The 13623-nt window shown below is 45.7% G+C and overlaps 1 protein-coding gene across 4 annotated transcripts in view; it reads right to left on the bottom strand.

Annotated features, from left to right (window-relative positions):
* DLG3 (discs large MAGUK scaffold protein 3) overlaps positions 1-13623 on the bottom strand; it is a 53431-nt gene that overhangs the window by 12418 nt on the left and 27390 nt on the right. For all 4 annotated transcript variants that reach the window (XM_081042355.1, XM_081042356.1, XM_081042357.1 and 1 more), the window contains one exon: positions 10498-10612. In XM_081042355.1, coding sequence (XP_080898481.1) covers positions 10498-10612 — 115 coding nt within the window. The remainder of the gene's footprint in view (positions 1-10497; positions 10613-13623) is intronic.

Consider the following 13623-nt stretch of genomic DNA (forward strand, 5'->3'; position numbering starts at 1 on the left):
ACCATCTATATACCGGAGGTGCCAAAAAAATGTATACACATGACTATTATTCATCTTTTGTTATCGGTGTATATTATTACAATTTTAATAGAGTTTTTTTCCTTTCTTAAAATGTGTGTAGATTTTTTGGCACCCTCTGTGTATCACATCGTATGTTCACCACCCAGTCAGTTCTCCTTCCATCACCATATATTTGTATTGTTTCTTTCCTGGCAGAAATAAATGCCTAAATTTTTATGTGATTATATTTCTGTGTCCCTGTTATTTTGTAGCTCCACTATTTAACCCATAGAGGGCTATTTAGATTTACTATTTCTTTTTGTTACAGCGAAAATGTTCAAAAGTACTTACCTTTGTGGAGCAAGAAAAGGGGAGAGTAGGGATTCATATTTTTTGTATATACAATTATAATATTTCAGATGTTAAACTATTAACATGCATTGATTTCATTAAAAGTTAAAGTAGTAGAAGCTCATTATAGAATATGAAAAATATAAAGTCTAAAAAAGAAAAATCACATTTGATGTAACTTAGAAATAACTACTCTTCATATTGTTGTGGTATTGCATAATACTGTGTAATAAACAAATAAAAATATACGTTTTACACTAAGTTGGAAATGTGGTATGTATATACTTTTGCAACCTTAGTTTTCTCTTGAAAGTTATATCATTAATTTTCCCCATATAACTGGCTATTCTTCAAAACTAGTATTTTTAATGATACAGTATTGTTCTTAAGGATATTCATTAATTAAACAAATATTCTAGGCACTTAAAAAAGGGGAGAAATCGATATACCAAGGGTATCTGGATTTTATTTGATGAATTGTGATGGGAGAAATACTGAACAACACAATTGACAATGCTTCTTCAACTATGATTTTATCAAAGACAGAGCAAGCGTGATATTTGAATTTGACTTTGACAAAATCAACTGAGAACGTAAAAGGTGAACTAACGAGAATTTCCTTTTCTGTCAATCAGAGCAGCCAATGGGAAAAGAACTTTGCAGAACAGGGGGGCCTCAGGAAATTTCTTCAGTCTTCTCTACGTTTCTTTCCAGCTCTAACATTTAAGGAGTATGAATCTTTCCTAGGTTTTCTCTACGAGGCTCAACACAGTCCCCATTCCTTCACCTGTCCTTCCACTGTCATGGCTTTGATCTGTTTTCCCAATCCACGATGTGGATTTTCTCTAAATCCACTGTCTCTTTTCCTGATGACTTTCAGACCTGGGCTCTTAAATCTCAGAAACATGTCATGAGGTCTAAGTCACAATCATGTTAAAAAAAAAAAAAAAGCCCAAAGGGGGAAAAAAAAAAGCTAATGCCCACTTGGCTATGTCTAGAAAACAACTTTCTCCCACTATTTAAATCCTTGCTGGGTCTACTTTGTGTGGGGCACTGTCTAATAGATGGCAAATGCAGAAGCAAAGTAATTGTGACCTTGTGGAGCGAGAGGCCCAAAGGCAGGACAAAGTAAGGCCTAGAGGGCACTCAGCGTGGGGAGCTCTGAGGATGTGCTGACTTCGGAACGGGGCCTCAATGAGGGTTCAGGGTTTCAAAGACAGAGACAGGGAGAGGCCCTTCAGGCCAGAGGGAACAGCAGCACCTCCATCTGGCCTCACTACAGGGCACTCCCCCAGGGAGCCTGGCATTGTGTGACTGACTTCATGGCCTCGGATTTTTATCACCACCAGGCTAACCTTTCACGTGGAAAGTAAGCCGGTAAAAGAGAACAAGGCCTGACCAGGAAAGTCAAACCACCTTTCGAATGACATATATTTCATGTAATCGAGAAAAGCATGTGCATTACACATTAATAATATACTTTGAAAAAGCATTGACTACCTACGTAACATCTTTAAGAAGCGTGCTATACTGTGGGCACCTAGCAGTGACAGCCTCTCTTAGGAACAGCCAGGACACCTAAGGAAGTGACAGGGCTTGGCACCTTGTTACAAATGGCTCAGCTTAGGCCTGGAGAGACAATGGAGGAAGCTTTCTCCACAACGTGGGCCTGTCCTCCCACCCAGTACCCTCCTGCCCACCCGTTTTTATCCTTAAGGCAAGCTCTAGAGAAAGTCAAGGCAGATGCCATACGGCTGCCCCCTTTTAAATCAGACAACCACTGTCTGGGTAACAAAATCCGACACATGTCAGGCCCAGATGAAACAGCAACCAACCTTTACAAGGTCTGACTGAAAAAGAGAGTGAGCAGGAAGAAAGAAGAAAGTAACACCTATTTGCCTGCAGACACCTAAAGAAAGACCATAATGAACCATTCTGGCCCTGTGGTCCCACCCTACACGTGCGAGTTTGTTGACAAACTGGTGTGTTGGGAGACTAAAGGCCTCCGAAATCCCTCATTCTTTCTGGGTCTAGATAAAAAGAATTTCCTGGAGACCTCCAAGTTAAGGACTGGTCAAGTAAAAGGGAACACTGTGTCAGGAGAGAACAAAGCTTATGGAAATATCAGCAGTAACAGCCTAAGATCACACTGAGTGGTCTACATAAAAGATTCTTCTTCAACTCTGAATACGTTCCTCCTTGGTTACGGCCATGCTCGTCTGTGAATCGTGGGTTTTCCTGCCGCTTCTCAAACATCGGGGGGCTAGCCCGAAAAATACCAACTTATCTTACGGGCAGGGTAGAGTGTGTGGCCTACGAACGTGTAGCTGGAGTTCCCAAGCTAAGCTTTAGCATGGCAGCGGGAAATGCTGCTGCCTGTCTTCAAGGAGAAAGCGTAGCTACAGGTCTTGAAAGACACGTTTAAGCACTGACCTTCAAATAGTATCCCCTCAGAGCTGCCTGCCTGCCCACAGGGATGATGCACGTGCTCTCAGGGCACTTGGCCTAATCTTCCTTTCAGCTGGGACCTCGCTGTCCGATGGGAAAGCAGGAATATAATCAGCTCAGAGTAAACATTACCAGGCCAAAGTCTCTGCAGTTTCACAGAATAGAGCGCCCAGAAACAAACCCACACCTGTATGTTCATTTAATGTATGGCAAAGGAGGCAAGAATATACATTGGGGTAAAGACAGTGTCTCCCATACATGGTTCTGGGAAAACTGGACAGATATATGCAAACACTGAAATGAGACCACCTTCTTACATCATATACAAAAATAAACTCAAAGATTAAAGACTTAAATATAAGACCCAAAACCATGAAACTCCTAGAAGGAAACATAGGCAGTAAACACTCTGACTGCTCTTAGTGATATTTTTACTGATATTATCGCGTCGGCCAAGGGAAAAAAAAAAGAAAATAAACGTGTGGGACCACATCAAACCAAAAAGTTTCTGCACAGAAAGGAAACCATCAACAAAGCAAAAGCTACTGAATGGGAGAATATATTTGCCAATGATGTATCTGATAAGGGGCTAATATCCAATAAATATACAAGGAACTCATGAAACTCAACAACAAAAAACCAAACAACCCAATTGAAAAATGGGCAGAGGACCTGAAGAGACATTTCTCCAAAGAGGACATACAAATGGCAGATAGACATATGAAAAAATGCTCCACATCACTAATCATCAGAGAAATGCAAATAAAAACCACAATGAGATATCACCTCACCCCAGTCAGAATGGCTATCATCAACAAGACAAATACTAACAAGTGTTGGAGAGGCTGTGGAGAAAAAGGAACCCTCATCCACTGTTGGTGGGAATGCAGACTGGTGCAGCCGTTATGGAAGGCAGTGTGGAGGTGCCTCAAAAAATTAAAAATGGAACTACCTTATAACCCAGCAATCCCTCTCCTGGGTATTTATGCAAAGAAATCCAAAACACTAATTCAAAAAGATATATGTACCCCTATCTTCATTGCAGCGCTATTCACAATAGCTAACATATGGAAACAACTGAAATGCACATCAGTAGATGACTGGATAAAGAAGAGGTGGTACATTTATACAATGGGGTATTATTCGGCCATACGAAAAGAATGAAATCTTACCTTTTATGATAACATAGATGGACCTAGAGGGTACTATGCTGAGTGAACTAAGTCAGACAAAGACAAATACCATATAATCTCAGTTATATGTGGGATCTAAAGAACAAACTAAATGAACAAACAAAACAGAACAGATTCATAGATACAGAGAATAAACTGATGGTTGCCAGGTGGGAGGGGTGTTGGGGAGCTGGGTAAGAAAGGTAAAGGAATTAAGAACTACAAATTGGTAGTTTACAAAAAAGTCACGGGAATGTGCAGTGCAGCATAGGGACTATAGTGAATAATGTGGTAATAAGCATGTATGTTGCCAGGTGGGTCCTAATCACGGGATCAGGGGGATCACTATACAAATGTCTAACCACTATGCTGTACACCTGAAACTAATACAAAATACTGAATGTCAAGTGTCATTGAAAATAAAACAAAAAACACTGGAATAAAGTTGTGGACACACTGAAGAGGGGTTAATTAGGTGCATTTTGCTTTATCTTTTTCTATGGCAACAGGGAAAGAACAATATGTGCTGCATGTTAGGTCAAAAGGCTTCAGCTATTTTATTGTCAAGCCTGAATCTAAAGTCAATTTACATTCATTGCCAGGAAGAGCCCACCTAATTACTGCCTGGAATGTGCTCAAAGCCTGGTGTTGACATCACTGACATACTCATGTGAAAACTGTAGGACAGGCCTTTTATGTTGCTAATTCGGGCTTCCATTAGAGCCTGTTTATGCCATGTGGCTTCTCAGGACCTGATGGTGGGTCATGGGAAAGGAGAAACAGGAACAAACAGTAGCAATGGATCCAACTAGATGTTTTGCTACTGTAGTACCTGTGAGAGAAGCTTCCTTCCAGAGCTGTACGTCTGCTTAACTTGACGGTAAGGAGTCATAGTGCACAGGTCTGTGAGTGTCCTCACTTCGCTGAGTTACAAACATATGTTCAAATGCCACGAGTTAGAGATGGGACACAAAAGAGCTCTCCTTCCCACAGGCCTGACCGATCCTTGAATGTGACTGTGAGCATTCCCAATATGTAGTATCAATCCAGACAACATTGTTTTCTGAATTTTTTTAATTTTTAGGACTTACTTCAAATTCAGTTCAAAGGCTAGATAGACTGCTTCATATTTCTAAGAACATTTAAGGGCACTAAGTCTCAGACATAAGAAACAACATGAAAAATACTTCAAGAGAGAAGGTCTGTAATGTCAGAAAGTTTCTTAGAAAGCTCATTTTATAATTTGCATATTAGTTATCAATGTAAATGTTAACATAACTTGAAAGTTATGTTAATTACATTTTAAATGTTATTTTTCCCCCCTCCATGTGAAGATTTGTGACTTTAGGGATTGGAGGGAAAGTCCTTTGTAAAACTGCAGATTATGTTACATGAATAACCATTAGACTACAGGCAAACACAACAAAACAAAGTCTCCACCGTCTGGGATGGACCCTGAATCCCGAGGTCTGGATGTGTGGCTCCAGAGAAATCACAGGAATGCACAGCAAACAGCAGAGGAAACTGGTCAGGCAGGTTTGTGAAGGCGAAGTAAACAAGAGCACTGGGCCTCAAGGGCAAGTGGCAGCTTCCGGCACTCAGCTAGCCCAGGGCCCTCCTCCCTGCCCCGCCGCTCCAGCCATCTGTCCCCTGGCAGCCCCTGAGGCCCAACCCAAGTCCCACCTTTCTCTGTGACCCTGCCCCCTCCCAACTGCCTTCTTCCAAATTCATACTAGGTATTTAGCAGAGACCTTTGTTTATATTTTCTATTTATTACTATTTGACTCTAGCAGTTCTGTAATCTTTTATATCATATCAGCAAAGGGGAAGCCCTTTGAGCACTGAAGCCATGCCTGATGCCGGTGAATGGCCCCTGAGAGCAGGCAGAGGTGGGGAGCACAGAACAACCTCCCAATGTTCTCAGGCAGTATTTCCCTCCCATAACAGCTGGGTTGCTTTAACGCTTCAGGGCCTGAATGTTTGTGCTCCCCCCAAAATTCAAACGCTGAAGCGCTAACCCCCACTGTGATGGTATTGGGAGGTGGGCCTTTGGGATTGATCAGGTTTATATGAGGTCATGAGGGAAAGGCTCTCCTCACGAGACTGGTGTTCTTTCTGAACAGAGGAAGGGACAGCAGAGTTCTCTCTCTGTCTTCACATACGCCCAAGACAGGCCATGTGAGGACACAGAAAGAAGGTGGCCCTCTACAAGCCAGGGGAGGGCGCTCACCAGACCCTGAATCTGCAAGCACATAGATCTGACTTCCATTAGGGGTTCATGGCAGCTGTTTAGGATATGTGATCTAGCAACAGGCAGTTCCAGAATCAGTGATATTGGAAACTCTGGCCCACCGTCTAGCAGCCCTGAACACCAATTGTTATAGTTCTCTAAGATGCATATCATCAGCACCCCCAAAACTGTGTCACAGTATTACCTCGCTGGCATCTCCATCCACTGTGGACTCATTAATGAGTAAGAGAGCACAGGCTCCCCCAAGCACCACCCTGGGCTGAGCACCAGCTGCCTTTGATGATCAAGCCAATATTTCTGACATTGTTTCTTGACTCAAGACTACAGATGCCCAACATGATTCCCTTCCGAGTGGGAAAAAGACTGGCATGGCGAATGGCCAGCCGGGACGCCAGCATTCCCAAAACGCCTGATGCTGTGCTGCGGCTGCAGAGAACAGACTTCCAAGAGCTATTTCTACGAATGTCCTACCGAGCCTCTTGACAACCTTTGGAGGACAAGATCTTCCGTTCATTCATCTAATAGAGAAATCAAACTAGGAGTCTGGAAGCTGGAGGTCCCTGGAACTCTAAGCTCCCCTGTCTTTGTACTTCCTTCGCAGCAGAGTGGCCCAACTTAAACAGCTAAGCACCCCGACCCTGAGCAACATGCTTTTCCTGGGGACTTTTCCAGCAGAGCAAAGGCCCTTGACTGGGCACACAGAGGGGCTCTGCTCACCCTGCCTATACCATTTCACTGATGGTTCTAGCACAGTGAAGGCTGGGAAAGGCCTTTCGTTGAAGTCACTAGTGGCTTGAAAACCAAGTTTCATTTTCCAAACACTGTCATTGTCTTCTTCCTCCTGCTTCCTGCTCCACACACCCCGACTCCCTAGGGCTTCTGCTGCCATAGCCTCGGTGCAGCGGTAAGAGGGTGCTATTCGTGTCAAAATAGCTTTGCAACCCCATGCCCCGCAGAGGGAGACAGAGTCTGCGGGACAGGAAGGCGGAACACCTGTCGGAGGGCTCCTGCACGTTACCCACGCCTGCTGCTTCCTAGGATCTACCTGCACAGCCCGGCCCACGTCATTCCCAACTGTTCTGATTGCTTGTTAAAACCGCACATTTTCCCAAACCTGGTGAATCCAAACCGACAGGAGAGGGGCCTGTGAGTCTGTACTTTCACTGGCATGCCAGCTGATTCCTATCGGAATCCTGGGAAATGCCAAAAGAGGCACGCTCTGTAGTCAGGGCGACCAGGGTCAATTCTGGTTTTGGAACTTCTGACCTGTCTAACTGGAATCGCAAAATGAGACAAATAATGTCTGCTTTGTAACATTATTAAAAGGACTTTCAAAGCAATTTAAAGAGAATAACAGAGGCCCTAATGTGGAGTGGGTCTCCCCTAAATGCGAGTTCCCCTTTACCCAGAAGTCACTGCGGAACAGCTGAAGGCTTCTGAGTAGATCACGTCCTTTAGCTTCAACTCCCCCCGCCCCCCGTGACACCTGGGCAAATGGTCTCCCAGCCTCTCAGTAACACCTCCAGTGACAAAAGATGACATTTACTTGCTCTGGAAGCAGGCCATGTATTTTCAGACAGCTTTAATCATTAGCGGTTTCTTCCTCATATTGAGCTAAGATCTCCCTTGAGTGACGGAACAAATCTCATCCCTTTTCCACATGACAGGGTGATGTAGTTCACTTAGGTACGGGAAGTGCGGGGTAGGTGTGTGGGGTCCGCTTGTTTGAGACCCTGGGGGGCAGCTTCACCCCTTGTCCAGTAAAGAGATCAGGCACCTCATATGTATGACAAGGTCCGAAGCCATTTAGGGGGCCGGGCTAATGAAAGGTATTGAGGAATGGTCAGCGACGTGGGAAGAGAGCCTGTAAAGCAGGCAGGTGATTGGTGGAAACAAATGTGGTGAAGCGGTCACACCCAGGACAGAATCAGTGAGCCAGTCAAGGAATGTGACTGAGAGCTAGGCTTCTGCTCCTCCGGAACCTTCTGGAGCTGCTTGGAACTACAGCACCGAGCTGAGAAGCAGGTGCAACCGTCCATCCCCTCCCTCCTGAATGAGAGGTGGTGTGAAGAAAGAGCAGCAGTGAGGACACGACCGCAGCACTTCCCAAGCCGCATGTTAAAATGAGTCTCTCCAAAGACGGCTTCCGCGCTCCGGCCTTCTGGGAAACACCACCTAGTTCGATCCCTTCTGGAGCTTAGTCCAGTACAGACCTATTTTCCTGCACTTGCCCAACTTCCGGCAGCACTGATTGTTCACACAGTACTATTTACATCTTGACGCACTAGTGTTTCCTGGCACATAGTCAGGCAAATGTGGTGAGAAGAGAGACAAGAGGATAGTTTAAGGGACTACTGGAATTGAGGGCATTTTCTCCTGTCTTTGTAAGAATGGGAGAAACTTGAATATGTTTACATGTGGAAGACAAGGAACCAAGGATCGAGCAAGCCAGGCTCCTGTGGCGGGGTTAGCAGAGCACTTCAGCTGGCTGCGTCAACCAGAAAAACATCATTTTGAAGTCTAGTGATCACAAATGTTCCCTATTCTCAAGCATATGCACTTTCCTCAGAGGACACACATGTTACCAAGATAAGCGTACGGGCACATTATACAGCCGGAGAAAGTGGTCCGCTGTGAACAGAGTGCAGTCTCCAGCCTCCTCCCCAGACGTCGCCTGGGCCAGAGTGGGGTTCCAGGTCTTCCAGGTCAGGAGCTCAGGCCCAACCCCCTGCCCCGGCGGGGAGAGTTCCAGCACAGGATAGGCGGAGAGGGGAAATCTAAAAATAAAGCTCTCCGAAGAAAGTGCCTGAAGAGCGGCTTCCCACGCACACCGGAGTGCCACATCTGCGGGGGCTGGCAGCACAGAACGGAACAATCCTGACCAAATCCAATCACCAGTACCCTTCAGCAGGGGGCCATAGCACAGTGCTCACTGCCCCCATCAGCGCCCAGTGTCTGGGCAGCAGACAGGAAGCCAGGGCTCAGGGACCGAAAACAGGACGCTGAAGAGATCGCCAGTGCAGCCTCCCTCCTGCTCGCCTTCCTTCACAGCAAATGTGAAGAAAGCTGCTCTCAACACACAAGGAGTCCAGTCGAAGGCTCATTTTAGAAAAGAACCAGCAAGGGGTCTACTCGTGGGCTTCAGGCGCAAAGCTGGGCTCCACTCCTGCAGTAACTAGGGTCAGGGACTGCAAACTGAAGAAAAAGAAAATCAAGCACCCTGACAAGAGCTGCAACTAGCCCTTAGGTCAGTTGGCTATCATCATTTCGCACTCCAAGGACACAGCAGTTGTCACATTGCCGGGCAATTAGCATAAGAAGCCTCCACCTCCCGACCCCCCCCCAGCCAGTAGCAGAGGCCACTAGAAAAAGTTCAACCCAAGAGTTTGCTACAGCCCCACATGTAAGCATTAAACACACACGCAGAGGGGTGGCTCGTTCAGGGGAGTAACTGCACCACCTCTCTAAGGATTTGAACTTGCAGAGACACAATGTACTTGGTTGCACCCACTGTGGGAGTTTTGCCAAAGTCCAGACCGGAAGAAGGGTCCTATGGCTAAGTCTCCCAGGAGTCCATAGTGTTCGTTTAGCAGTCCAACTCCCCAGGAGCTTTGTACTTTGACCTGACAAAGATTATAATGTGCCTCAAGGATCTGAAGCTCACCCTGGGACAGCACGTCAGAATCGTTTTCAGCAGCAGTACACTCGAAGGTATCCATCCATTCCCTCCACCCGCCCTTCCTGAGGAACGTACACCATCCCACCCCAGGCCCCATGTCCCATGATTCAGTGCAGCAGGGGGCGAGCAAACACAATTTTACAAAAAAAGAATGCAACGACCTGTCAGTTCTTTGGTGTCTTAAGAGAGACCCTGTACCAGAACACAGTGGTAGCTGGCATGCTCACATACAAATCCTGAGGTCTATTATGCATATGTGGAGGGGCCATGCCAAGTTTTCCCCTCAAATCACAGATTGCAAGCAAGTACTTTGAACATTCAAGTGCAATTTGAATGCTGACTAGCAACATCACCCAACAGTCTTTTACAATTAGAGCAAGCTGAAATGTTCCCATACTGAGTCATCCGTGAGCAGAAAGGAAGAAGGCAGCTCCCCACAGGGAGGAGATACTGACCAGAAAGTACGCAACCTGAGTGCCCGTGCAAAGTGTTGTTAGCGCTGGGAGTACACACTCCCTACCCCACTAGCTAAACAAGAAGGCCTGGGGTCCCTCCTCCCGGGGCAGCACAGGCCTGCTGCTCAGAAGTCAACATACCTGACGTACAATGACCTCTTCTCGCTTGTCCGGAGGGACCCAGATCCAGAGCTCATGCTGCTGTTCATCATTTGTTCTCGTAAGTCATGTATCTTCGACTCAAAGCGACTGTACTCTGTCAGGAAGACAAGGAAAAGGACAGGGAAAGAATGAAGCCAGTGGCCCCAGAGCCCAGGACACTGGGCTTCAAAGCAGCCAGAGCCAGCCCAGCCCATCTTGGCTGTGATAGGCAGAGGCCGTCCTCCAAGCACAGACACTTCTCTCTCTCCCTACACTAACAGAAGGGAAGAACACACCTGAAAGAGGAGGGCCATGTGGACAGAGCAAATGGAAGAGGCTTTTATCTGCCTTGAAATCTCACTGATCCTTTAAAAATAACAACTGGAAAGAGGTTCCAGCGCAGCCATTATAGATCTTTAGAGCAGGCACTGAGGCCCAAGGAGAGCAGGTGGAGAAGGAGAATTTCCCCAAAAGTAGATAGTACAGAACAGATGGCCCTGAGCTGCAGGGTGGAGGGGCTGGAAAGGACCCGAGGCCATTATATCATTGGTAGGCAAGGAAGACAGACGATTTGTTTCTCCATGACGTTTTCTTGAGGGGGCTACTGGAACCCTGTACCAAGGCAAAAACAGACACACTTCATAATCAGATGAGGAGACCACTGAGTCATTTCCCTTTTAACAAACAGGGTCTTTGGCTTCTGTAACAATGAAACATTAAAAGAGAAAATCTCCCACACCCAGAAGGTGGCTAAAACCTCTGTCCTCCCACAGCATCCATGCCCAGCTTTAAGACCCTCTGACAGCATCACCACCTTACCACTCTGCCAAGGTGACTACACGTTTACGCCCAATTTAACAAAACCTGGACAGGAACATTAACTGTAGCCATTCTAGCTTTATTAGGAAAGGCCTTTTTATAGGGCTGCTTTGCCATGACATTCTCCTAGTACATTTTAAATATGATATTCACATTTACGAGAGAGAAAGAGAGAGAGAGAGAGAGAGAGAGAGAGAGAGAGAGAGAGAGAGAGAGAGAGAGAGAGAATTATACAACACTTTTCAGGTTTACAATTGCCAAATAAAATGGGATATACCTAAGGTATAGACTAGAAATCGTAGAAAACAGGCATACTTCATTATGACAAGCTGAGTTTAAAGGAACTCAAAATGTACAGCAGGGATTGAAGATTGGGGAACTGCTTTTTTTTAAAAAAGAATACATTTCCAGGGAAAAGGAATTCCACAAAAGCATCTTCACACACCACAGAGGGCTGGCAAGAAGAATCCCCACGTAGGCTGTATGACTCTAGCAGCAGAAAACAAAACACCTGTTCTAACACCTGACACTCCCCTTCCCTCAGCAAAGCAACCTGACCTTCATCTGGGTATAGAGGGCAATGCTGAAGAACCTACAGAGGAGGGAATGGAGCTCTAACTCACGGAAATATCCTCTCAACAAAGTTTCTCTTTGTTCACTCTGGCACCAATGTAGCCACCCGGTTAAACCCACGTGTTCTCTCACTGATCATGCACTGGCATTATGAGGATTTGTCCTCCTTACATGCTCCCATCCCTGAATCCTACAAGAAGCAGTTAAGTCACTGACTCACCCATTTCAATGTTGGGGGGAAAGCAGAGACAGCAGCTGGACAAGGTCCTGTTCTGAGGATCAGAAGGCAACACCTCAGTATCAGAGAGGCGGCCCAACCTAAAGGTAGAGGGTGGTGACTGATCTGTCACGGAAGTGCAGCAGCAGGCCTGGGCACTGGCCCCACCCCAGGGCTTGGCCCTCCACCCCGGCCCTCTCTAGTTGGCTCCTTTGTGGCTAGGAGGAGAACCTGGTGAGACAAAGCGATCTCCGACCAGGCAGCCTTCTTGGGGAAGACACGTAAAAGGCAGAAATATGCATTGAACCCAGGAAAAAAAATGCACCCAACCTATCCTTAAGCCGTTTTTCCCCTTTCGCAACTTGTTTATATATTCCCTTCTTTGGGATTGGCTTGCCTGCTGAACTCCAACTTAGCACCAGGTCATGGCAGTTGCTTAGTAACTATGTTTCTTAAAAAATCCTTTAAAAAACAACCACCAAACCACCATTTCCTCGAAGCTCCTAATCCAAGGTTGATAATGCTGGGCCAGAGGGCCCACTTAAAATAGACTACAGAAAGAGAACAAGGCTATTGCTTTAAGGAATGCACTTTCCGTTTTCTACAAGCTACTAAGCTTTCAACTCTATTAAATTGCGCTGTATTCATTTTTTCCCTTACACTTCTAGCTGCTCATAGGTCTCTGGCTTTTATTTGTAGAGTTATCTAATGTCCACTAGGCACAGAGTGGCCTCTGAGTGAATGATTGTTGGGCAAATTAGAAAACTGCGCCCAAGTCGACGCTTCTGTTCTCAAAACTAATAAACCTAATGGTTTATTTAACTGATGGCTACTGGCTTCACCGAGGGCTTGGGAAGGTAGTTAAGAAGTATGCCCATTTACTTCCTTAGCAAGGTTAATTGTTGGGAGCAACTGGGATATATGCATTTTAAACACCCTTTTGAGATGTTAATAACCCACAGTGGGCATCTGATTAGCAGGCTTTGTTTATAACAAAGAAAAACTAATTCTAACAAAAACGGTTTACAATAGTCTTAACATAGATAGTACCTCATCCTAATATTAGAGGCATTCTTTTCCAAGGACAGAAGCTCCACTGACAAAGCATCTGAGTTCTAAGACCTCACAGTTGGCTGAGTTCTAAGACCTCACAGTTCCTCCTCCCCTTCCACTCAATAACTAACGAAACCAAACCATCGCTGGAAGGCATCTCGGCCAGGCCACTTTAAAGAAACAACAATTACTAAAATCTGAAGTCTGCTAAACTGTGTTTTATTCATTTTTTCCCATTCAGATGAACCCAACCACTTGTGACCCACAAAGATATCCTTCTCGGTGAGTCATCGCATCCCTCATCCCTTTGCTAATCAGAGGGAAACCAATGGGAGGGGCACAATCAGCCATCATTCCCCCAAACACAGGGTTTCTCACTGACCACCTGGGGTGCCTCTGAAAGATCAGGAGTTTGTACTCCACCCCAGACACACTGACTCACAACCTACGGAGCTGGCCCGGGG

This window comes from Rhinolophus hipposideros, assembly GCF_964194185.1.
Source record: "Rhinolophus hipposideros genome assembly, chromosome: X".
Lineage (NCBI taxonomy): Eukaryota > Metazoa > Chordata > Mammalia > Chiroptera > Rhinolophidae > Rhinolophus > Rhinolophus hipposideros.